General features: G+C 35.2%; 1 protein-coding gene across 2 annotated transcripts; it reads left to right on the top strand.

Moving 5' to 3' along the window:
• Positions 1 to 11,134: 11,134 nt before the first annotated feature.
• LOC129872852 (protein SUPPRESSOR OF FRI 4-like) lies at positions 11,135 to 24,082 on the top strand. Of its 2 annotated transcripts, none has more exons than XM_055947790.1 (3): positions 11,135 to 11,491; positions 22,470 to 22,738; positions 23,387 to 24,082. In XM_055947790.1, the coding sequence occupies exons 2-3, from the start codon at positions 22,621 to 22,623 to the stop codon at positions 23,545 to 23,547; spliced, it is 279 nt and encodes a 92-aa protein (XP_055803765.1). In that variant the 5' UTR covers positions 11,135 to 11,491; positions 22,470 to 22,620; the 3' UTR covers positions 23,548 to 24,082. The 2 variants fall into 2 exon arrangements, with proteins under 2 accessions (XP_055803765.1, XP_055803764.1); XM_055947789.1 differs by having other exon boundaries at positions 22,658 to 22,738.
• The last annotated feature ends 317 nt before the right edge of the window (positions 24,083 to 24,399 follow it).

The following is a 24,399-nucleotide window of genomic DNA, read 5'->3' on the forward strand; positions in this document are numbered from 1 at the left end:
ATTATATATACTTACAATGTATATCTAATATAGTCACAATATACTATCTATTACTTACATTATATATTATATATACTTACAATGTATAACAAATATATACTCATAATATACTATTTATTATAATAATATTTTTTTAAGTATTGAAATTTTGTAGTGACTACAAATTTAATTTTCTTTAGATGATTATGTAAAGTAAAAATTATTATTTTTGAATCATACAAAATTTGTAGGAAAAAAACTTAAGCAATGCAAAGACTTTGACTTTATTAATATATTGATAAAATTCAAAACATACAAGTTACGAACTTACAATTAGTTGTATATAATAAATTATAACTTCTACATATTTCGAATCATTTTCTCCAATTCATCTGTATTAACATTAACATGAATTGACTCATATTTTTTAAAATCAACAAATCCGTAATTTGGACTAGCTTGTGTTGAAGGATTTCCAATTGACTTTATTTCTTCAAGTTCTTCATCTTTTTTCGTGTCTTCTGCTCTTTATTTATTCCTACGCTCTGATCTAATCCAATCTCTGAGGCAAACTAAAACATTCATGGCATTGCTTCCTAAAGAGTGTCGATTGTCTCTGATCTGCTGTCTTCCTTGACTAAATGCACTCTCCGATGCAACAGTTGACATTGAAACATTTAGCACATCCTTAGCCATGGTTGATAATACTGAAAATTATTTTTGATTGTTCTTCCACCATTCCAGTGTAGTGACACAATTTTCATCATAGGTCTTTGCAGTTTATCTCAAATAATAATTAAGCTCGTTCAATTTATACTCCGTTGTGATGTAGACTGTATTCTATTCCAAATAGATAAATTAGAAAAACCATGGGCAAGCATACCACATGCTTGCTTTTTAGAAGATGATGGTTCGTCAGAAGGACCAGATGGAAGAACATTATGACTAGGGATAACATTATCAAGTAAATCGATATAATGATTATATAATGTTTGACTATAATCATTTGTATCACTCATCGCCTTAAACATACTATGATTTTCATCTTTTCCAATTTCTATAGAAGTATATACAAGGCAAACACATTCAGACATAGTATTAAATTTCATATACAGATTTAACATAGCACCAATTAAATAAATAGGAGGAATAGGAAAAAAATATTTTAAAATTTTTTCTATCTTTCATAAGCTATATAGATATTTCGGCTAAATAAGTTAAAATATTAGAAACAATAGGATAATAAGCACCGAAAAATTCAAGAGTAACCAAATAAAATTTTTCTAAAAACAAAACAACATCATCAATTTTAGTCCAATCAGATTCTTCTAACATGACTTCAAAAAATTTATATGCATATTGATTAAAAGTTGTAGTTATAGGGGTTTTATAAATGTTACAAGTCTTTAAAAAATCATAAGTCGAATTCCACCTAGTCTCGAATTCTTCGGGCATTAATCTAGGTTTAAGATTATTTTCCTCGCATTTTCTTTTAAATTCTTTAAATCTAGATTTTCTATTATTTTCTTGAATAAAACCAACTGCATGCCTAATTTTTTTAATTGTTGGCTAAAAAAATAAAATCCATCTTTTACAATTAAATTATATATATAAAAACATATCTAACATGAAAAATATCATTTAAAGGGGAGGGGGGGGGGGGCTCAGTTTTCAAAGAATTAATAACAACGGTATTTTTAGATGCATTATAAAAAGAAATACATAAAACTTTGTATTCAAGACCATAATATTTTGCAACCATTGATATAGAATCAGAAATAAATTATGCATTATATTATGCCTTCGGTCTTCATCATATTGAAATGCTAAAATACATTTTTGCATAATAAAATTACTATCTATCCAATGACAAGTAACAGTTAAATGATCATTATTATTTATAGCACGACCAAGATCAGAAGTAAGTGAAACTCTACATGAAAGATTTGTTAATAACCAACGCAAATAATATGCATATTTTTCATGAAGTTTAAAAATATCTGATCTACAAGTACTTCTAGGAATACCGTTAAATATGAGATTATAAATTGATTGTATATAATGAATAAAAGCATCAGAAGAAAAAATGAAAAAGGTAGACAACCCACAACTATCATTTTCGCTATCTCTTCACGGTCCCTCATTTTATTATACATCCCTGTTAATTTTTTGGTCTGTGGGTTTATTCTAGCTTGTACTGGGCCAATAGCACCCCCTATTTGTTCTTTCCAACCAGGATGCTCATTGTCTAGATGTCTAGTCAATTGACCTGTTCCATCTCTATTACCCTTGGTCTTATGCTCAAATTTTTTTTGATACTCTTTACATTGAACTTTAGTTGTTCCGACTATGCGTTCAAAATAATGTCATACTAAACTAGGTTTTTCCTTTCTTTTACAGGTTGTGGAGGAAGATTAACAGTTCTAGATTGAGCATTACCTAAATCTACATCAGGACTAGTTGGTATCTTGTTCTATTTCTACTTCAAATTCGTTTGGTTCTTCTATACCGTATGTTTTTTTATATTCATTTTCATTCATATCATGTGCATCTACACCTATTTCTCCAAATTCACTAGGTGGTGCTTCAGGCATACAAGAATAATTTCTACTTGTACTACCTCTACCTGAAGCACTTTTTTCTTATTCCCACTACTTTCACTGAGACACAAATTTTTAACACTTTTACCTATATTTTTTAATCATCCATTATGAAAATTTTACTGATAAAAATTATAAACACAAAAATTAAATATTTATTATACTAGAATTAATTTACTAAATAAAAGCAAGAGAAGAAATAATTATACCAAATTGTCGGAATCAAACAAAGAATCGTAAAATTGATGAAATGTTGAACATTTGAAAGTTGAAAACTTCCACTTATTGTTGTTAATTGCAAAAAATAATAAAAGATTGATATCACTTTAAGAGAGAATTGAGAAATTGAGAGAATTAGATAATTGTTGGTGGAAAAAAATGATTAAATGTTGTAGGTATTTATAGAAAAAAAATTGATAATTAATTTTTTATTATTTTTAAAAAGGCATATATTCAGATTTGGCAATTGGGCCAACGGCTATATAGCCGTTGGGTCCAACAACTCTTTTTGTATTTGGCCCAAAAGCTAAACTTCCTGAAAATTAAAAAATAAAAGATTTTGCGAACCGGACCGGTGCACCGGTGGGCCGGTACCGATCCCCTTACCAGGCCGGTTTTATCGGTCCGAGGCCAAAAATAGACCAAACCGGCTCAATTTTTTTGTGTGTTGGGCCGGTGGCCGGTCCGGTCTCCCCCGTTTCGGATCCTTAATGGGCGGGTCATAGGGGGGCGGTTAAGGGGCCAACCGGCCCATTTGACAGCTTTAATTTGTACAGTATATTTAAAAAAATCATGACTAGAAATTTTATTCTCTCTCGCATGTTTGTAAAAATTAATATAGAAAGTATGCATATATGTGGAATTAAGCAGATCCACCACTATAATGTTTTGTTCAATGATCGTGCATCACAATGCTTAATTTTAACATTCTTGGTACCATGCTTAGAAGAACAGTCATTTAATTCAAAATAGATTTCATATCAGTATCCATGTAGAACCATATCTATCGGGTTTTAATTATTTGCATACCCATTTCATTAACATGTTATATAGCTTGTCTATAGGACTCAATCACATAATTAATTTTCAGCATATCATGTTTATGAAAAGCTGTATGTTCAAACATGTTGTAATCTAAAATCATGGATATAAGAGATTACTTGTTAACGTTCCTGCTATTACCATGATATATGTATTCTACCAAGAATATTAATTTTATCATGTCCATGTCATTGAATATCATATATTTATTATCAAATTTCAGCACGTTTGCCTATAACAATTTAAAATTTTAGTATGTCGTTATTATGAACCTTATCTAGATATACTGCCTATAGGTATTAATGCATTTACGGTATTACGAATCTGTTTAATATGTTAACTAAATGACTCTGTTATCTCACATAGTTTTTAAATGTATCACCTGCTAAATAACTATATATAGCCTTTTACCACTTAGTTTTTTTTTTAAACCATGTGGCATACATTTGTCCGCTCACACGGACTGTTATAACATGATGAATGTTTCTGCATGTATTCAACTTGTTTGTTTTAATAATAATTTAGAGGCATATGTGAAATCTTCGTGTACCAACTTCTTTTAGTCTTGTTTATTTCGTCTGACAATAATGCGTCTTATTAAGAACATAAGAAATTTTCTTTGAGTCTAGAACCTAATTCAAAATAGTAAATTCAGTGCCTTTTGAACATTAAGTTAGGATGAATAAACACATTTTGAGGCATTAGTTTTATCATTTCTTTATAATAAGCTTTTAGGATTAATAATAGCTTTAACCAACCAAGTGTATAGTGAAAGATGATGTGCTCGCTAAATAATATGAGCAACTTTAATCCGTTGAAGTATTATTTTAGTTGCATGGGTGATCTCGTTAGGTTAAAAAACTCCTTTGTCTCTATTTGTTTTCCTCCTAAAGGAGTAATCAACATGATACACTTATAACCTGATAGCCCTTGCACTTTGGCCAAAAAGTATTTATGGACTTTGTAGGGGTTGAATAATTACTCCGTAAAATACAATCTCTCCCATTTTTCTTTATATATTTTTGTGTAAAATTATTTGGGGTAGTTTAAGTTTCGATATAACCTTTACGATTTTACCGTATATCTTAGTGTCAAATCTTCCTTCGTGCTTTTCTCTTCTTTGTAAATTATTTGTCTTATTATTTTATATTCATTTTTAATAATTAGCCTCACATGTATATTTTACTTAAATAATAAATAAGTAACTTCTTTAATTATCTTATTACTTAGATCTGGTATTAATAATAGAATCTTGACATATTTTTGATCATTTTGTATTAAATGACATTTTATATCTTTTATCACATAATTTTTTTTAATTAATAATAAATAATTAGTGACCTATGTTTGCCACACAATCCATAATATAATTCACGAGATGAAAAAACCTGTACAATCTTGACTACTTTATATTCATTCCCCAAGAAAGAATATATATGTGATACAATATTGAAATAAGAAAACTAAATATCTCCTTAATATGCTACCAAATATACAAAGAATTATATGGTAATTATTTTCCTACAAATATTCTACCAAATATACAAAGAATTATATGGTAATTATTTCCCTACAAATATGCTACCAAATAAATATAAAGATATTATACTGCAATACCCCCCTCAAGTTGGAGCATGAGAATCAAAAATGCCCAACTTGGAAAGCAAGAAGTCAAACTAAGTTTTGCCGAGAGCTTTGGTAAAAATGTCTGTCAATTATGAAGATGTTGAAACGTGCGACGGAGAGATCAAACCTTCATTAATTGCATCAAGAACAAAGTGACAATCTATCTCAATGTGCTTTGTTCGTTCATGGAAAGTCGGATTTTTTGCAATGTCAAAGCAGACTGACTATCACAAAATAATTTGATCGCTTTGGGATGTTGTATACCTAAACTCAACAACAGACCTTTCATCCACTTCAACGCACAAGTAACCGCAGCCATAGACCTATATTCAGCTTCTGCAGAAGATCTAAAAACTGTGTGCTGCTTCTTTGTCTTCCAAGAGATGGGAGATTGACCTAGAAATACTAGCCAACCTGTCAACGAACGACGAGTAAGCGGACAAGCCTCCAAATCAAAATCACACCATTCCTGCAAAGTCAACTCACTGTCGGCACGTAACAAAATACCCTGTCCTAGGGTGCCTTTCAAATAATGGACCACTCGTAAGGCCGCTTCCCAATGTTCAATTCGAGGTTCTTGCATGAATTGAGATAAAATATGAACAGAGTATGCCAAGTCCGATCGAGTGACCCCCAAATAAAACAAACGCCCGACTAATCTATGGTAGATCTCCGAATCCGACAACAAATCTCCACTTGCAAGATCAAGTTTATAATTTTGCTCAATAAGGAACCCACTTGGCTTTGCACCTAACAACCCTGCTTTAGAGACAATATTAAGAGTATACTTGCGTTGACACAAAAATAACCCTGGTGAACTACGAGCTACTTTAATACCCAAAAAATATTTGAGGGACCCAAGGTCTTTCATTTTAAAATAATCACTCAAATAGGCTTTGAAAATTGAAAGTGCAGCGGAATCATTCTCAGAAACAATAAGATCATCAACATAAACCAAGATATTAATCTGAATATTCCCTCTAGTAAATATAAAAAGAGAATAATCAGAATAAGATTGTAGGAAATCGTACCCTTTCAAAGCAGTCACCAATTTTGCAAACCATCATCTAGGGGCTTGTTTCAACCCATACATCGATTTTCATAAATGACACACCAACGTAGGATCTGGACTTTCAAACCCGAGAGGGAGCTTCATATAGACCTCCTCATCAAGGTCACCATGTAAAAAGGCGTTATGAACATCCATTTGGTGAAGTTCTCAATTTTTGGATGCTGCAATGGCTAGAAAGGCTTGAATAGTAGTCATCTTGGCGATCGGAACAAAAGTTTCATTGTAGTCAATCCCTGCTTGTTGATAATTTCCCAAGACAACCAAGCGCAATTTGAGCCGTTTCACATCTCCATTTGACAAAAACTTGGTCTTGTACACCCATTGATTACCAAGTGCTTTCTTACCTGGAGGAAGATGTTCCAAAGTCCATGTACCATTGTCTTCCAATGCACGTATCTCGTCTTTCATTGAATGTCTCCAACCTTCATGTTTTATGACTTCTTTGAAGGTCTTAGGATCCTTACCCGAAATAATAGCTGCAAGAAACTTATGATAATTTACAGAGAAATTGTCATAATTAATATAGTGTGCCAAAGGATAGGGAGTACCTGAGGATTGATTGTTAACCGGAGTAGTAGGAGACAGACTATTAGCAAAAACTGAGTATGTCACATGATCAGGAAGCAAAACAAAGGGAAATTTCTCCCGAAAACCACGCCCCAAGCCACCTTCCACATCCGTGGCTGGAGTATGGTGTTGCTGACCCCCCTCGCTGCCAGCGGGCACTGGGTTCCCAGCGGGCTGGGCAGTGGCCGTTGGCTGCAGCTCGTCCTGGCTGCCAGTAGACGCTGGTTGGGTTGTTGCTTGCGGCTGCTGCCCGGCAGCCTTCGAACTATCAACTTCACCCCCTAAGTCATCTTCGTACACCATAAAATCACTATCGATTTCAACACCACATCAAAAAAAGTAGATGAAATATGAACATCATCCGGACAAGCAAAAGGAAATACATCCTCCACAAACTTCACATCACGAGAGATAAAAAATTCTTTCGTATTAAAATCAAACAACCGCCACCCTTTCTTACCAAATGGATATCCCAAAACAAACAATTTCTACTCCGACTAGCAAATTTTTCACCCCGAGTGTTTTGATTATGAGAAAAGCACAAACACCCAAAGGTAAGAATAACATTGAAAGAAAAAAGTTTATTGAATAAAATTTCGAAAGGTGTTTTATTTTTTAAATTGGGTGTGGGGGTGCGATTTATGAGATGAGATACAGCAAGAACACATTCACCCTAGAAAAAAAAAAGCAAATTGGCCTGAAATCTTAGAGCCCTAGCAACATTCAACACATGTTTATACTTTCTCTCTACTCTCCCATTTTATTGCGGAGTACCCACATAAAAGGTATGAAACAGAATACCAGTGGCGGAAAAATAATTGATCAAACAATTAAATTCAGTACCATTATCACTTTGTACAATTTTAATTGTTTGATTAAATTATCGATCAACCATAGCAACAAAAGCCATAAACATCTGAAACACTTCTGTTTTATCAATCAACAAGTAGATCCAAATAGCTTGGAAAAATCATCAACAATTATTAGAAAATAACGAGCTCCACACGAAGAAACATGTCGATATGGACCCCACATATCACAATGTATTTTCTCAAACATTCTAGACGCTTTATTATCACTTAAAGAAAATTTGTCTCTAGGATGCTTAGCACGTAAACACACTTCACAATCCTTTGCCAAACTACTCTTATCACTAATAACATGAAGAAGCAACTTAACTACTCCGGAAGGATGCCCAATCGTCGATGCCACAATGCCAATGCTGACGCTGCCATGACAGTAGACAGATGTTGCACCACGTTCGGTTTGCTAAAATAGTATAGTCCGTCCCTCCCAACTCCCATTCCAATCATCTCCTTTAGTGGGTCCTGAATAGCACACATATAAGAATTAAAAGAGACAGTATTGCATAAATTATTAGTAAGTTGGGGGACAGAGAGTAAGTTGCAACGTAAATAAGACACATAAAGGACATGATATAAGGTGATTTTATCTGACAGTCGAACGGAATCTTCCAAAGAAGCAAGCACCTTTTCACCATTAGGCAAACCAACAGGACAATCAACAGTATGAACATCAAACAACCAAGATTTCTCACTGATAACGTGATGATTAGCACCGGTGTCAATAATCCAAGAAGAAACATCAAACTTACCATTCAAGCGATTTTTTGGAATTATAGCATTACCAAAAAATCCCCTAATAGCCTTCCATTGATCGGAAGTAAAGTGCTGACCCACGACAGTGGTATTTGATGCAGCTGTCTATTCATCAAAATTATTACCCTTGAAATGAGTAGGCGTGATATATTCCCCGGGTCGGTCTTGAGGATTGAGAAAATAGAGAGAATTAGACTTAATTTTGGGTGGTGGTGGAGGAGGTACGTCGTCACCAGCCATGGAAATTTACGATGAAGAAATTTTTTTTGGCTCAGATACCATGAAAAGAACTGTACAATCTTGACTACTCTTTATCCATTCCCCCAAGAGAGAATATATATGTGATACAATATTGAAATAAGGAAACTAAATATCTCCTTAATATGCTACCAAATATACAAAGAATTATATGGTAATTATTTCCCTACAAATATGCTACCAAATATATAAAGATATTATACTGCAATATGAGATTCGGTTGGAATCCACATTTGTGGACCTCGAAAGGTGCTTAACATCTTCCGATCTATACTTTTGTAAATTTTTAAATTAATTTTATTTTGTAATTTAATGTAGAATGATGTGCCCTAATGCGTCTTTAATTCGTTAGGTGATAATTCTTCTCTTTTTATCTGAACAGAGTTGTCACGTCGATGACCCATAATTTACGAGAAAAATAGAGTGCAACAAAATGACATATGAAAGTGTTTTTTCTCTGTCTACCAATATAGCTTCTAGTAATCCATGCAAACACTCTAAATGCACATGCGTATGAACTTGTTTTTATCATTGAGAACCACTATCATGCTACCCTTTTTGAGCATGCTTTGAAATGGGATCACCCACTTGCTATCAGCAATTAGATATACAACTTCTGCATCCAACCACTTTATGATCTACTTTTTCACCACCTCTCGTGTGAGTTAATTCAACATTCTTTGATGCTTAATATTCAGGATACAATTTTTCCCCAACTTGTCTTATGAGTGCGAATTCTCAGAGGAATTCAATAGACCAGCCCAAAGTTTTTTTATACACTCTTAGAATCGAAAGTGGAGCTTTCACTCGATGTACTTAGCAGCTTCGCAGAAATAATCACATCCAGAGGCTCATTTGCTCCCAAATATGCATTACTATAAATGTGTATTTTTTTTCTTCTTCGTTGGTCTTTCCCACTAGAACTTTTCTAGTAAAATTTTAGCGAGACATATTATCTATGGACATTCAATGGAGAATGTTATAAATCTATTGTATTTGATGAATGTCCATGGATAGTGTCTGTTATATGGGCGATTTCCAAACACTATGTGCAGCGAGGTTTGTCTCTACGCGACAACCAACACCCTTGTCAACTCAGTTTCTTCCAACACTTAGCCAGATTTTAAGCAGTTTAGCCTTGATTCAGTTATTAGGCAACAATAATGCAGTCTATAGCTTAGACATTTCTTGGAGGCAATTTATGAAAAGAAACAATATTGAATGAAAGACATATGAGACTGCTTTACAAAAAACTCAATTCCCAACCTGCATTATTATAGTGAATACAAGAACATTTAAATTCGCACCACCCTAGACATTAAGATCATCTTGACCTTACTAGATTCTGCTCTCAAAAAAGTATTCCCAAATATTCTAAGAAATACAATCCATTGTTGTCAATAAGGCATCATGCACATTTACAATTTGTGTGACAGTCAACTACCAACATGTGACGTACAATTATAGGAACACTTTTCCCACTCAACCTATTTTATCCTAATGCAGTTGACGGACTACCGTTGCTGGGGATATTCAAAACAATCTAAACCAGTAGCCTAAACTTAGCCACAATCGAATTTGGACAAGACTCGACCGCCGTAATTGTCTGCCATATGCCTGACATTCATTTTGTAACTACCGATCATGTCTGCCTGCTGGACGTGCCGCACATGTGCTTGACACTCCTAACTTTGGACTTCTTAGTTGGGCACGGCTCCTCGCTCAATGCCATTATGTCAATGCCAATGCCAATGCCACCCACACATGCCTTAGCCATACGTTGCCTTGTCTTGATATCAATGCCCCATGTCTTGCTGCTCTTAGTAGTGCTAATCTTTTGCCGACTGTTGTTTTGAATATCAATGCCACATCCTTGTGCCATTGTCTAGCCCTCACCAATCTGCCTTGCCACACCCAAGTTCTTGGTTCGTACTTGCCATTCCAGTGTCAAGCCGTGGTGCCTGCATTGCGCGCACCTTAGCTTCGCCAACAGTCCTGCTGCCTGTGCCTGCCTTTGCATGTTAATTACGCCCCGACGTACGCGCATGACAAGGCCAAAAAATCCATACTCTTGCCGCTGTTGCCACCCATTCGTGCTCGCTCATCAAAGGGCTAACAATGTCCTATATTAATATTAGGCTTAACTTTTATAATCTTTACGTGGTTTATTATTTTATAAATTAGAATGTTATTCACCTTAAAAAAGATATACTAGAACACACTTGATTATATTTCAATAAAAATAATTTTTACATTTTATATTTTATATCTGTAAATTTATATTTCTTATTTTATATTGCTATATTTTATAACAAAAATATTTTTTTTTCACAGTTTAATTATCAAATGATATCATATATTTGAGAGATTTCAGTACATCAACATATGATCATATTTGAACCGCCGTCAACTCTAGAACCGGAAATAAACCCAAATATTACCTGCTGCTTTTAGAACCCTAACCCTAACATCAATCCCCAATTTTAATTCTTGACATAGGATCGTGTATACATCTTCGAATTGATTTGAAATTAAGGAATGGGAAAGAAGAAGAGAGCGTCAGATAAGGTTTGGTGCTATTACTGTGATAGGGAATTTGATGATGAGAAGATACTGGTTCAGCACCAGAAAGCCACACACTTCAAGTGCAGCTTTTGCCATAGGAAGCTCTCCACTGCTGGTGGCATGGCCATTCACGTCCTCCAGGTTCTCAAAGAGCCTGTCAACAAGTGCGTAAAATTTTACTCTCTTCATTTCCCATCCTTTTCAATATACTGATATCTTTGCTTGTGGTTTAAAAGGCTTAATTTGGAACTTGGAAGAAACAAAAGTGATGTGTGCTTAGTGTTGTTGGAAAGATGATATTTGTTATTGATATGAAACTTGACTACTTCTAATGTATGCGTGTATGTGGAGGAACAAACTAAAATAGTCCCTTAACTTAAATATTATTTTGATCCTTTATATATCCACTGAATATAAAACAACCCAAGTTTACAAAAGTGCATAGCTTTGTTCCTTGGCCAAGCAAATCACCACAAACTAAAGGAAAAGAGTTTTTGTTAAATGGCTGGAAATAACAACAAAAGAAACAAGGAAAAGGGAGCAATTCTCTTCCTAAATCTCGTCAGATGTGAAAGGCAAAATGACCTAAATTCTTCCATGTCAAAAAATTGACTTAGTGATATTTTTCAGTTACTATCATCGCTTATCAAAAAGAGTCGTGGAAGACTACCCCAACACTCCATGTTATGGTGAAAGTACTCATATTTGCGTTTTAGGTTTCATGTTAATTTGATTTTCTATTTATTTAATATTTTAATTTATCACTGGAGAATCTTTGCTCTTTTACTTTTAGCCTTTATGTTTTAACTAGCACTGAAGCTTGTAGGATCATTTATGCTTTTATATTCTGTTTTTGCTTATTTTAAAAAAAAAATTATTTCATTACATATCAAGTAAAAGTTTTCATTCATAAAAACAAGGCCAACTTGGCCATATACAAGTGCTATACCAAAAGAAGAGAAACCTACAAAATATCATTCTCTTTAAAAGACACCAATCCTCTATACAGTAAAATCTCGATAAAGTAATATTCGATAAAGTAATAATCTCGCTAAATGAATATTTTTCTCCGGTCCCGACTTGGGCCAGTTATATTAAAGTAATATTCTTGCTAAATGCATTAGATAATAATTAAAAATAAAGTTTTAAAGGCCCCAAAAAAATATAAGGTAATAATTACCAGAATAAATCAAGAATTTATATATATTTAATCAGTCAATAATACTAGATCAAAAACTATTTCTTTTTAAAATATGATTCTATAGTTGATTGTTTTTTCTTCCCACCAAAACCAAAATTAATCTTATCCTTAACTTTTTGAAGAGCGAACACAATTTCTGAAGTATTTTATTTGTGTTGTACCAAATAGTTTGACAATGTAGTCATTGCTTGAAATGCCTCCTTTGACGATACATGTGGGACAATGCTACTATCATCTTGTTCAGGATCATTCTTGTTATATCCCGCACTTTTGGGCATGCAGAAAGAAGAAAAAAAAATAATATATTTTTGGCTTGCAAGGAGTAGAGTTGTGAATTATTTTATTCATTTTAATTAGTACCGGTGTGATGTTCATGGAAAAATTGGTGTGAAAATACGGAGGAAGGCCGAGGGCAAAATTGGAAATTTTGGAAACTAGTTGGTGAATTACTAATACGACTTATGGTTTTGTTGGGCTCAAATAATGATAATAATAATAGGAACTAAGTGATTGGGCTTGAAAAACAAAAAGGAAAACAAGAGAGGCCCAACACAAGGAAAAAGGCCCAAGTCTTGGAACTTAGCCCATTAATTAAGTGGCTTATATATATATATATATATATATATGTTGATGACTTTTAAGTCATATTTATCCATTAAGTTTTCTTTATCAACAAGAGGATTCAAGAGAGTTCTAGAGAGAAAGGAAGAGAAGAAACTTGAAGCTAGAGGAAGAATGGGTTCGGCCAAAGGAAAAAAAAAGGTAAGTCTCCGATTTTGCTTCGTGAATTAAGTATCTAAGGTGTACCAAGATGTTATGAAGGTATTGGTAACGTAAATTTATGGTTTGTAGCATCCCAAAAACGTTACCAAACAGCCCCAAAGTTTTAGCCGCGCTAGGAGAGCTTCCGAGGCAAGTTTTGGAGAGTTTCGGTAAAGGTAAGGTCTCTCCTTTCAAATTGGAGTTTATGATGTTGTTATGAGGTGTATTACGTGTCCTAAATATGGCTGGAATCAGAGAAAATGTATAAGGAGGCATGATGTTGGAAACTACTAAATTAAAGTCGTAGTAGCTAAATCGAAGTCGCGTAGTGTATGGTCGTTGAGGCGCTGCGGTTGCAGCTGGTTGGATTGTATGTTGCAGGGCTTTAAAGTATTTTAAAAAGGGCGTGGTTGCTGCTGGTTGCAGCCACACGACCCCCCGTTTGGTATGGTTAAAGATTTTACGAAATAAAGGTTAAAAACTCTATTTTGGTATCGTAGTTTTATGCTAGTTGTTTGGAGCTTGTGTTATGTAAAGTTGAGGTGATTTGATTGTATATATACTGCTGGTTGTTGTTTTTGATATGGTTGTTGACATGGTGGCCGAGTTGAGATCTCGGGGATGGTGTATTTATAGGGGAGATGCTGCCGAAATTTCGGCAGATTGGAAATTAATTTGTTTGAAGGATTGAGACAAGTATATGGTGATGAATCTAATGGTTATGTCAACTCTCTTGAATGTAGACTAGCAAGTTGGAAGAATAAGAAAAGCTAGTAAGGCGCGGTACAGGTATGTGAAGCTAACCGTTCCTTCTTTTGGCATATCTTTGGTATAAGTATGTGAGGCTTACCCTTCTTTTTCAAGGCATGATTCCGATGTTATGGTTTCATAAGTGCTTCCATATTTTCTTTGTTTTCAAGAGCTAGGTCTCAATGGTCCCAAGGGAATGACTACCTTTTCTATAACCCGTCAATGTTTTCTAAAATGTCTATAGTTTTTCAAAACAAAGGTTTACAATATTACAAGCTTTTATGATAATGACGATGGATATGTTTTATAACGACATTGATGATATCGAGGATGAGAATATGTCTATGACGGCTATGATAAGAACGGCTTCATGTATGTAAGGTTTATCCTTCTTTCTCTTGACATGTTTTGACATAAGTATATAGAGCTACTCTTTCTTTTGGGCATGGTTTTTATGAAATAAGTAAATGACATTTTATACAATTTCAAGGAAGTCTTATTCGTAGAGCCACTAGGATGGACATTTTCTTGAGTTTCCAAAAGATATTTTCTCGTGCTTAGATATGTGTATATGATTCCAAAAGTTTTATTTTGATATAATCCATGGTAATTTTCGAAAGGTACTTGACATGACTCTTATCTTGTTTTGTTAATCATAGCTCATTCCGATTATTCTATGAGTCTTGAAAATTGGTCCTATGTGCATATGTATACGATTTGACGCCTTATAAGATTGTGACCTTATTCTACGTTCTCTTAATATTATCTTTCGTTGATAGTCTCATCCTATAATAATTTTTCCTTCAAGGTGAGACAAAGCGACCATGGTTAGTCTATAATACAATCGGAGGTTACCGACCTTCCGTCACTCCGATAAATAACCGACTTTCGTTGAGCTCTCCTGCATGCTGTCTATATGTATATGTATATGTATATGTATATGTGGGATATGGGGAGGTGTATATGTGGCGCTATAGACGCATTCCCACCTAATCAGTTGGAGTAATTTTCATCCTGGACGCGGGATGCCCGGACGCGGGACATATGTGGGTACGCCGACGTTGTTCGGTGATATGACTTCTATTTTCTATGCATATGAAAAAGATATGTTTTATATGATAAGACACGCATGCATGACATCCGGCCTAAAAGGGCACTCATATGTACAGGTTACTCTCTTATCTCACTATATGTCTATGATTCTACGATATGGTTGTTCATACCTTATGTTCTTTATTATGCTGATTTTCATGCCTTACATACTCAGTACATTACTCGTACTGACCCCCTTTTCTTTGGGGGCTGCGTTTCGTGCCACACAGGTATACCCAGACAAGTAGAAGCTACTATAGAAGATGTTCCAGCGGGGTTGGCAACTCCACTTGTTCTGGAGTGCTGCCGAGTCAGAGTTTATGCGCTATGATATTTCGTTCGAAGTTAGAGACTTTTCAGACAGAGTTGTGGGTATAGAGTGTCATCTTTGTAAGCGGCGTCACCAGCCGATATGTTATTATGTCGTATGTTATGAGTTTTATGGGATGATAGATTTTGGAAAAAAATAATTCACGAAGTTTAGTTATGTTTTTCATTTCTTGTTGATGTAAAAGTCTAAGAGATTAAGTATGTACTATGAAGCAGCGGGTTCGCTCGGCTTCAAGCATGGGGTCGGGTGCCCATCACACCCTGTTGAGATCGGGGTGTGACAAAGTGGTATCAGAGCAGGTCGGTCAAAGGGTTGTCTGCAAAGTCGTGTCTAGTAGAGTCTTGTTTATGGATGTGAAGCGGCCACATTTATAAGCAGGAGGCTGCGGGGCATCTAGGAATTGTCGACCTTCTTTCCATCCTACTTCGTGCGATAGAGCCAAGTCATAGGAAAAGGGATTCCCTATATGAGCTTTATACGCGACTGAAGGAGGTGAGTGACGATATGACGAGTTATAGAGGTGAGTCTGGATATATCTGCGTTGGTACCTGAAACTGGAAATACTGGATGGATGGAATGTGTCATATAGTTGTATGTTCTGTGAAGTACTGTTGATATTTTCTACGCACAGATTTTGAATAGTGGGCATGGTAAGGAGATCTTGCCAGACTGGGTACGTCTAACAGGAAGAAGCGTGGGAAGGAAATACAGTAAATAAACAATAAGTGAGATGCGCTGTTTCACAGAGGTTATGGCGATGAAAATGCGATCACTACCCTCGAGAATCTAGGAGTCAAGAACGAAAGATAGTCATGCACGAAAGCGAAAGGGGAAGATTGAGAATCAAAAAGGGCAAAACAATAATTGTAAAAGAAGGACGTGTTATGAAAGTATCTCGGAACCTGTAAGACCTTGACTCACTCCCGATGATGTAATAAAGGTAATGCGAGGAAGTGGACGCGATTATATCGGCATTAATGCACCCGATTCCATCAAAGTTATGAGGTTAAGCGTGCTTGGGCAAGAGTGGTACTAAAATGGGTGACCCCCTAGGAAGTAAGCAAGAATTCTATATATCCAGACGTAAGAGACAAATGAGAGGTTAGAGTAACCTAAGGAAAAACTAGAGTTTATGGAATGGCTGGAAACTTTAAGAGGTCGCGTAAGACGAGGTAGACTAGGCTAGTGAAGAGACAGAAAGTGCATCACAGCTCTAGAATAAGGATATGCTTAAACAACGTTTGGAAGTATTTTATGGGCTAGTCGATGGTAAATATATACATGTACATATGAATGTGTAGGATGTCCCACGTATGATTGTATTGGTGGACATGTGAGTTCCAGCAACTGGTGTCATGGTAAGGAGGGCATTAATCATATAAGGGTACCGAAGATCGAGCGACAGCAAGAATAAAGGGTACAACTGTTGTAACGTACGCTGCTATTATTTGACCATAGGTTAGGATTGGAAATTCTCGTAAAACGATATTTGGAAAATAAAGAGAGTGAGTAGATGGAAAGCAAAGAGATCAAAGTATTAGAAGGAGGCGAAAAGTAAAGAAACCTCAGTAAGTGAAACTCCCGAGAGAAATCACCGATAATGCGCGAGACCATATTATATTAGGCCAAAGAGGGATCACAATATTCTCAAGTACCAGAAAAGGAAACCCATAACATGGAATGAGGACTCGTGTAAGACCTAGGAGTTCGAGTATAAGGAGAATGAAGTGAGGGATAAGGAATGGGCATGAAGAAAAGGACAACAATAAGAGGAACCCTTCCGAAGTATTAAGACATCCCATAAAGTCGGTTTAACATTCAAGGACGAATGTTCTAAAGGGGGGAAGGATGTTATATCCCGCACTTTTGGGCATGCAGAAAGAGGGAAAAAAATAATATATTTTTGGCTTGCAAGGAGTAGAGTTGTGAATTATTTTATTCATTTTAATTAGTACCGGTGTGATGTTCATGGAAAAATTGGTGTGAAAATACGGAGGAAGGCCGAGGGCAAAATTGGAAATTTTGGAAACTAGTTGGTGAATTACTAATACGACTTATGGTTTTGTTGGGCTCAAATAATGATAATAATAATAGGAACTAAGTGATTGGGCTTGGAAAACAAAAAGGAAAACAAGAGAGGCCCAACACAAGGAAAAAGGCCCAAGTCTTGGAACTTAGCCCATTAATTAAGTGGCTTATATATATATATATATATATATATATATATATATATATATATGTTGATGACTTTTAAGTTATATTTATCCATTAAGTTTTCTTTATCAACAAGAGGATTCAAGAGAGTTCTAGAGAGAAAGGAAGAGAAGAAACTTGAAGCTAGAGGAAGAATGGGTTCGGCCAAAGGAAAAAAAAAGGTAAGTCTCCGATTTTGCTTCGTGAATTAAGTATCTAAGGTGTACCAAGATGTTATGAAGGTATTGGTAACGTAAATTTATGGTTTGTAGCATCCCAAAAACGTTACCAAACAGCCCCAAAGTTTTAGCCGCGCTAGGAGAGCTTCCGAGGCAAGTTTTGGAGAGTTTCGGTAAAGGTAAGGTCTCTCCTTTCAAATTAGAGTTTATGATGTTGTTATGAGGTGTATTACGTGTCCTAAATATGGCTGGAATCAGAGAAAATGTATAAGAAGGCATGATGTTGGAAACTACTAAATTAAAGTCGTAGTAGCTAAATCGAAGTCGCGTAGTGTATGGTCGTTGAGGCGCTGCGGGTGCAGCTGGTTGGATTGTATGTTGCAGGGCTTTAAAGTATTTTAAAAAGGGTGTGGTTGCTGCTGGTTGCAGCCACACGACCCCCCGTTTGGTATGGTTAAAGATTTTACGAAATAAAGGTTAAAAACTCTATTTTGGTATCGTAGTTTTATGCTAGTTGTTTGGAGCTTGTGTTGTGTAAAGTTGAGGTGATTTGATTGTATATATACTGCTGGTTGTTGTTTTTGATATGGTTGTTGACATGGTGGCCGAGTTGAGATCTCGGGAATGGTGTATTTATAGGGGAGATGCTGCCGAAATTTCGGCAGATTGGAAATTAATTTGTTTGAAGGATTGAGACAAGTATATGGTGATGAATCTAATGGTTATGTCAACTCTCTTGAATGTAGACTAGCAAGTTGGAAGATAAGAAAAGCTAGTAAGGCGCGGTACAGGTATGTGAAGCTAACCGTTCCTTCTTTTGGCATATCTTTGGTATAAGTATGTGAGGCTTACCCTTCTTTTTCAAGGCATGATTCCGATGTTATGGTTTCATAAGTGCTTCCATATTTTCTTTGTTTTCAAGAGCTAGGTCTCAATGGTCCCAAGGGAATGACTACCTTTTCTATAACCCGTCAATGTTTTCTAAAATGTCTATAGTTTTCCAAAACAAAGGTTTACAATATTACAAGCTTTTATGATAATGACGATGGATATGTTTTATAACGACATTGATGATATTGAGGATGAGAATATGTCTATGACGGCTATGATAAGAACGGCTTCATGTATGTAAGGTTTATCCTTCTTTCTCTTGACATGTTTTGACATAAGTATATAGAGCTACTCTTTCTTTTGGGCATGGTTTTTATGAAATAAGTAAATGACATTTTATACAATTTCAAGGAAGTCTTATTCGTAGAGCCACTAGGATGGCCATTTTCTTGAGTTTCAAAAAGATATTTTCTCGTGCTTAGATATGTGTATATGATTCCAAAAGTTTTATTTTGATATAATCCATGGTAATTTTCGAAAGGTACTTGACATGACTCTTATCTTGTTTTGTTAATCATAGCTCATTCCGATTATTCTATGAGTCTTGAAAATTGGTCCTATGTGCATATGTATACGATTTGACGCCTTATAAGATTGTGACCTTATTCTACGTTCTCTTAATATTATCTTTCGTTGATAGTCTCATCCTATAATAATTGTTCCTTCAAGGTGAGACAAAGCGACCATGGTTAGTCTATAATACAATCGGAGGTTACCGACCTTCCGTCACTCCGATAAATACACGACTTTCGTTGAGCTCTCCAGCATGCTGTCTATATGTATATGTATATGTATATGTATATGTGGGATATGGGGAGGTGTATATGTGGCGCTATAGACGCATTCCCACCTGATCAGTTGGAGTAATTTTCATCCTGGACGCGGGATGCCCGGATGCGGGACATATGTGGGCACGCCGACGTTGTTCGGTGATATGACTTCTATTTTCTATGCATATGAAAAAGATATGTTTTATATGATAAGACAGGCATGCATGGCATCCGGCCTAAAAGGGCACTCATATGTACAGGTTACTCTCTTATCTCACTATATGTCTATGATTCTACGATATGGTTGTTCATACCTTATGTTCTTTATTATGCTGATTTTCATGCCTTACATACTCAGTACATTACTCGTACTGACCCCCTTTTCTTTAGGGACTGTGTTTCGTGCCACACAGGTACACCCAGACAAGTAGAAGCTACTATAGAAGATGTTCCAGCGGGGTTGGCAACTCCACTTGTTCTGGAGTGCTACCGAGTCAGAGTTTATGCGCTATGATGTTTCATTCGAAGTTAGCGACTTTGCAGACAGAGTTGTGGGTATAGAGTGTCATCTTTGTAAGCGGCATCACCAGCCGATATGTTATTATGTCGTATGTTATGAGTTTTATGGGATGATAGATTTTGGAAAAAAATAATTCACGAAGCTTAGTTATGTTTTTCATTTCTTGTTGATGTAAAATTCTAAGAGATTAAGTATGTACTATGAAGCAGCGGGTTCGCTCGGCTCCAAGCATGGGGTCGGGTGCCCATCACACCCTGTTGAGATCGGGGTGTGACAATTCTCATCATCATTATTCATTACAGATTGAATAATATCTTCCTCTATAGGTGATTCCACAACTGTATCGTTTTCGTTAGGGTAGTTCAAAAGATGTTCAACATCCATCACATTTCATATTCTATATACAACAACAACAACGACCCAGTGAAATCCCACAACGTGGGGTCTGGGGTGGATAAAGTGTACGCAGACCTGACTCCTACCAAGGCAGGACGACTGTTTTCGAAAGACTCTCGGCATGAATACAATTAGAAATATTAAACTTCACTAAATTCGTTTAGATTTCCTAGATTTAAATAATAAATGTGCAAAGACTACACTTTTTAGTTTCCTAGATTTAAACTTTTGAAATTCTTAATTCAATTTTTTTTTCTTTCTTATGGCACATACTACAAAATATTTTCTAAAATAATAAATATTTATTTATCGATGAATAAATATTTTATGCATTTATCGATAAACTAATCATCTCAATAAATGAATATTTTTTTCTGGTACCAAGCATATGTATTTATAGAGGTTTTACTGTACAAATAGGAATTACATGGGTGCACCAAAAGAAAATAAGTGATCAGATATTACTCCCCAGTTGAGCAAAGCTCATCTCCACCCCTTCAAAATCTCTCTGATTTCTCTCTTTCAAAATGACCCATGTTAAAGCAAAAGGAGTAACATTTCAAGCCTTATGCCTTCTTCTAGCTCCACTCTTCAAATTGAACATCAACTCCTTTATGGGTCTCGGCATTACCCTAGAAACTCCTAAATATCTAAAGATATCCTCCCATAACCTCGTAGCTAATTCGCAATGTAATAAAATATAATCCACGTCCTCACCCGCTTCCTTACAAAAGAACACTAGCTCAAGCAAACAATCTTTTGTATCCTAAGGTTCTCCGTTGTCAAAACCACCCCTAATGTGAAGAAGCACACATTTCTTGACACCTTAGGAATCCAAACCAAGATATTTGGAAAACTAACCTCTGCCCTGACCAGAAGCTTTTCATATAAGGACTTAATTGAGAACAAATTGTTATTTCACAACTCAAAGCAATTGGTTGTCTGTCAACTGACTCACATTGGTTTTGAAGTAAAACTAACAATCTTTGAAACTCAGTAACCTCCCAATCTGAAAATTCCTACACCTTAACTCCCAAAAGGTCCCAACCCCTTGTGTCCCTCTAACTTGTTCCGTTCTCTTTTAGATTTAGGTTAAGTCCATTATACAAATTTGATGGATTCCAAACTCGATTTTCTTTTTTGAGAACTGGTAAGTTATATTCCTCAGCATTAAGGACATGCTGAAGACCTCCAAAAAATTATAGAGACTTGTAGCCTAAGACCAATTAGAGAGACAGTAGAAGGTCTACTAACTGATCAGCTTCCTCTACACTTGCTTCTTTACACCAAATATAAAAGTTTATAATACAATTCCACTTAATTTTCTGGGTAGGATTAAATTTGTCCTCGAAACACCTCTCATTACTTCCCCTCCACACGCTTCTTTACACCAAATATAAAAGTTTATAATACAATTCCACTTAATTTTCTGGGTAGGATTAAATTTGTCCTCGAAACACCTCTCATTACTTCCCCTCTACACCGTCCACCATATGCATGAGGGAATTGCTCTCCACCAATTCACTAATTCCATCTTGCGTAAATGATGAGAAAAATACAGACAAAGTTCAGGTTTTGATTGAGTAGATGGGAAAGGTCACATCTTCTTCTAGTGGCTCAAGAACCAAACTTTAAGTTAGATCCGTTAGTTTTAACCAACAATGTGTACAATTCTGTTAGCTTTTATGGTTTTCTTTGACAAAGACCAAAATTGTCCACTTTTACAAACATAAATGATGTTGTAAGGTTTAGAGGTATGTATAAAGGATTAAAATACTTCTACAGACATACTTAAAGGGACTATTTTGTCTTTCGCTCGTGTATGTGTAAAGTTCCTTACAATCATCATTCCTGAGAGTAAATTTTAAAGGTTTTGATTTAACTAAATGGTTTGTTTGATATGACATAAAATATTGATCGAGTCATTTTTATGTGTTTGGTTACTTTGAATTGTGTAAGTTGTTTTTATTTTTCCTGATCTACCCCCTCTCCCCCCAACAACACACACACAAAGAAATAAAGTTAAAGCCTTGTTTCTTGTCCATTTATCTCCATAGATTTTCAAATCACCTAAAGTTGCCAGCTCAAGTGACTGATAGCCTTTCCAGGAGAAAGCTAGCAATAGACTATCTACTGTGTATCATTTTAGCTTTGGAAGAGGAGGAACGTTTGCATGCTGGAATTTACAATTAAATTTGAAAATTTAAAATGATTTCTTGTTACATGGTACCAAATGCCAAAGCAGGCATAGAATCAACAGATGTTGAAATATATGGAATGCAAGGAATCCCACCGGATGTGTTGGCTGCTCACTATGGAGAAGAAGGTATGACAATTGTTGTCTGATGTTAAAGAATTTGCCCTTTTATTTATTAGGAACTAGAAGTCCGACTCCTCTCTTGTACTATAGAAAGTTAAGAGTTATTTTTGCATTTTTATACCCTTGCCATTTCATTCCATGATACTATCCAATTTGTACTATTCTTACAGAAAGATGGTAGCAAGAAATTTGTTTATATGAAGTTAAAGTCAAGATGTGAATTAAATAAAAGTTTCAATGTTAGTTTGAATTGTTAGGGCAGCTTTCTAGCGCCTTTATCATATTAAATATCCAATTATTGCTAGGCTTAGATTCTGTTTTTTTAATATGGGCTCCTCAAGTTTTATAATTTTTAGAAGCCTCTAATTTTCAGAAGTTGATAGTTTGGTTGTTACCATCTCAATAAACTAAAAGCAGTAAGTTGAGTTGTCAACTTCTCAGTTTCTGGTTTTAGGATTCTTGAGATTTTTATGTCTTTCTTAATTCCATGTTTGAGTTGATACAAAGCTTATTTCTATCTCTGCTAGTTTTTCACATAAACTATGGTACAACTGCATATTGCGTTACACTTTCATTTTTAAAATGGATTTTCCACTCTTATATTGCGACTGCAAAATTTAAACTTTTCCTTCAATGGATTGCATTCTCTTGCAGAGGATGAGGCCCCGACGAAGACTGCCAAAGTGGACATCCTATCATCCCAGTATGTTGGTTGTATGCTTCCAGGATCAATCGCTGCTGGTTATCCTCCCCAGGCAACTTTGGGCACAGTATCACCACTGTATGTTTGCATGGATATACTTCCCATCTTTTGAAATTTCCTGATGTTTAAAGAAATTTGGAGGGTTTTGTTCATTTCATATGCTGTTCGTTAAAACTTTGGACATATAGCTTCTTTTCTAGTAGCAATGAAATTATGTGGAATCGGTGAATTACCCGAGAAGCTTAAAATCAGAAGTCAGGAGTCATTCCATGATCAATATTTCTTCCATTCATATATTTTTGGACCACAGAGTATGTTCTGAGAAGAAGTTCTGTGTTTTTTTAGATAGAATAAAATGAAGATGAACCTCTAATATTCCCAAAATGAGAAAATTGTTGTAATACAAAGAAAACAATGTGATATGTATTAATAGTCAAGAACGAAACTAATACTGTGAAGAGACAATCTATAGCGAGTTAAGTGCAAAATAAATCTTCATTTTGTGTGGGTAGATCAGGAAAAGGTGAGTAGAAAACACTCACATTGAGCTATTTCTTTTTCTTTCATTTTTAGTTGATTTCTGATCTTTGTAATGAACCTGATCTTGTTTGTACTTTCTCATTTCTATTCTTGTCTTTAATCTCCATGCCAGGATAACTTATAATTTTCTGTTTAAAGAATCTCTATGGTAGGATTTGTTTATTTAGTTAAAAAGCAGAATGTTGAGTACCCTTAGAAAACATTCACCTTGAGATGGGTTTTTTCTTTTTTTAGTTTATTTCTGATCTTTGTAATGAACCTAAACTTGTTCTGTACTTCCTCTTTTCTATACTTGTCTGTAATGTCCATGCTATGATTACTCATTGTTAACTTTATGTAGAATCTATATGTTAGGATTATCTTGCTTAGTTAAAAAGCAAAATGTTAAAGCACCCAAGGGTGTGGCCTAGTGGTTAATGAAGTG

The sequence above is a fragment of the Solanum dulcamara genome, chromosome 11, assembly GCF_947179165.1.
Source record: "Solanum dulcamara chromosome 11, daSolDulc1.2, whole genome shotgun sequence".
NCBI lineage: Eukaryota > Viridiplantae > Streptophyta > Magnoliopsida > Solanales > Solanaceae > Solanum > Solanum dulcamara.

What these genes read in the sequence shown, in the direction of transcription:
- LOC129872852 (XM_055947789.1), top strand. Translation starts at nt 11,362, where the DNA reads ATGATGAGAAGATACTGGTTCAGCACCAGAAAGCCACACACTTCAAGT. An exon ending in CTCAAAGAGCCTGTCAACAA is followed by an intron (nt 11,492 to 22,657) that starts GTGCGTAAAATT and finishes ATGCCAAAGCAG; the next exon opens with GCATAGAATCAACAGATGTT. An exon ending in TGCTCACTATGGAGAAGAAG is followed by an intron (nt 22,739 to 23,386) that starts GTATGACAATTG and finishes ATTCTCTTGCAG; the next exon opens with AGGATGAGGCCCCGACGAAG.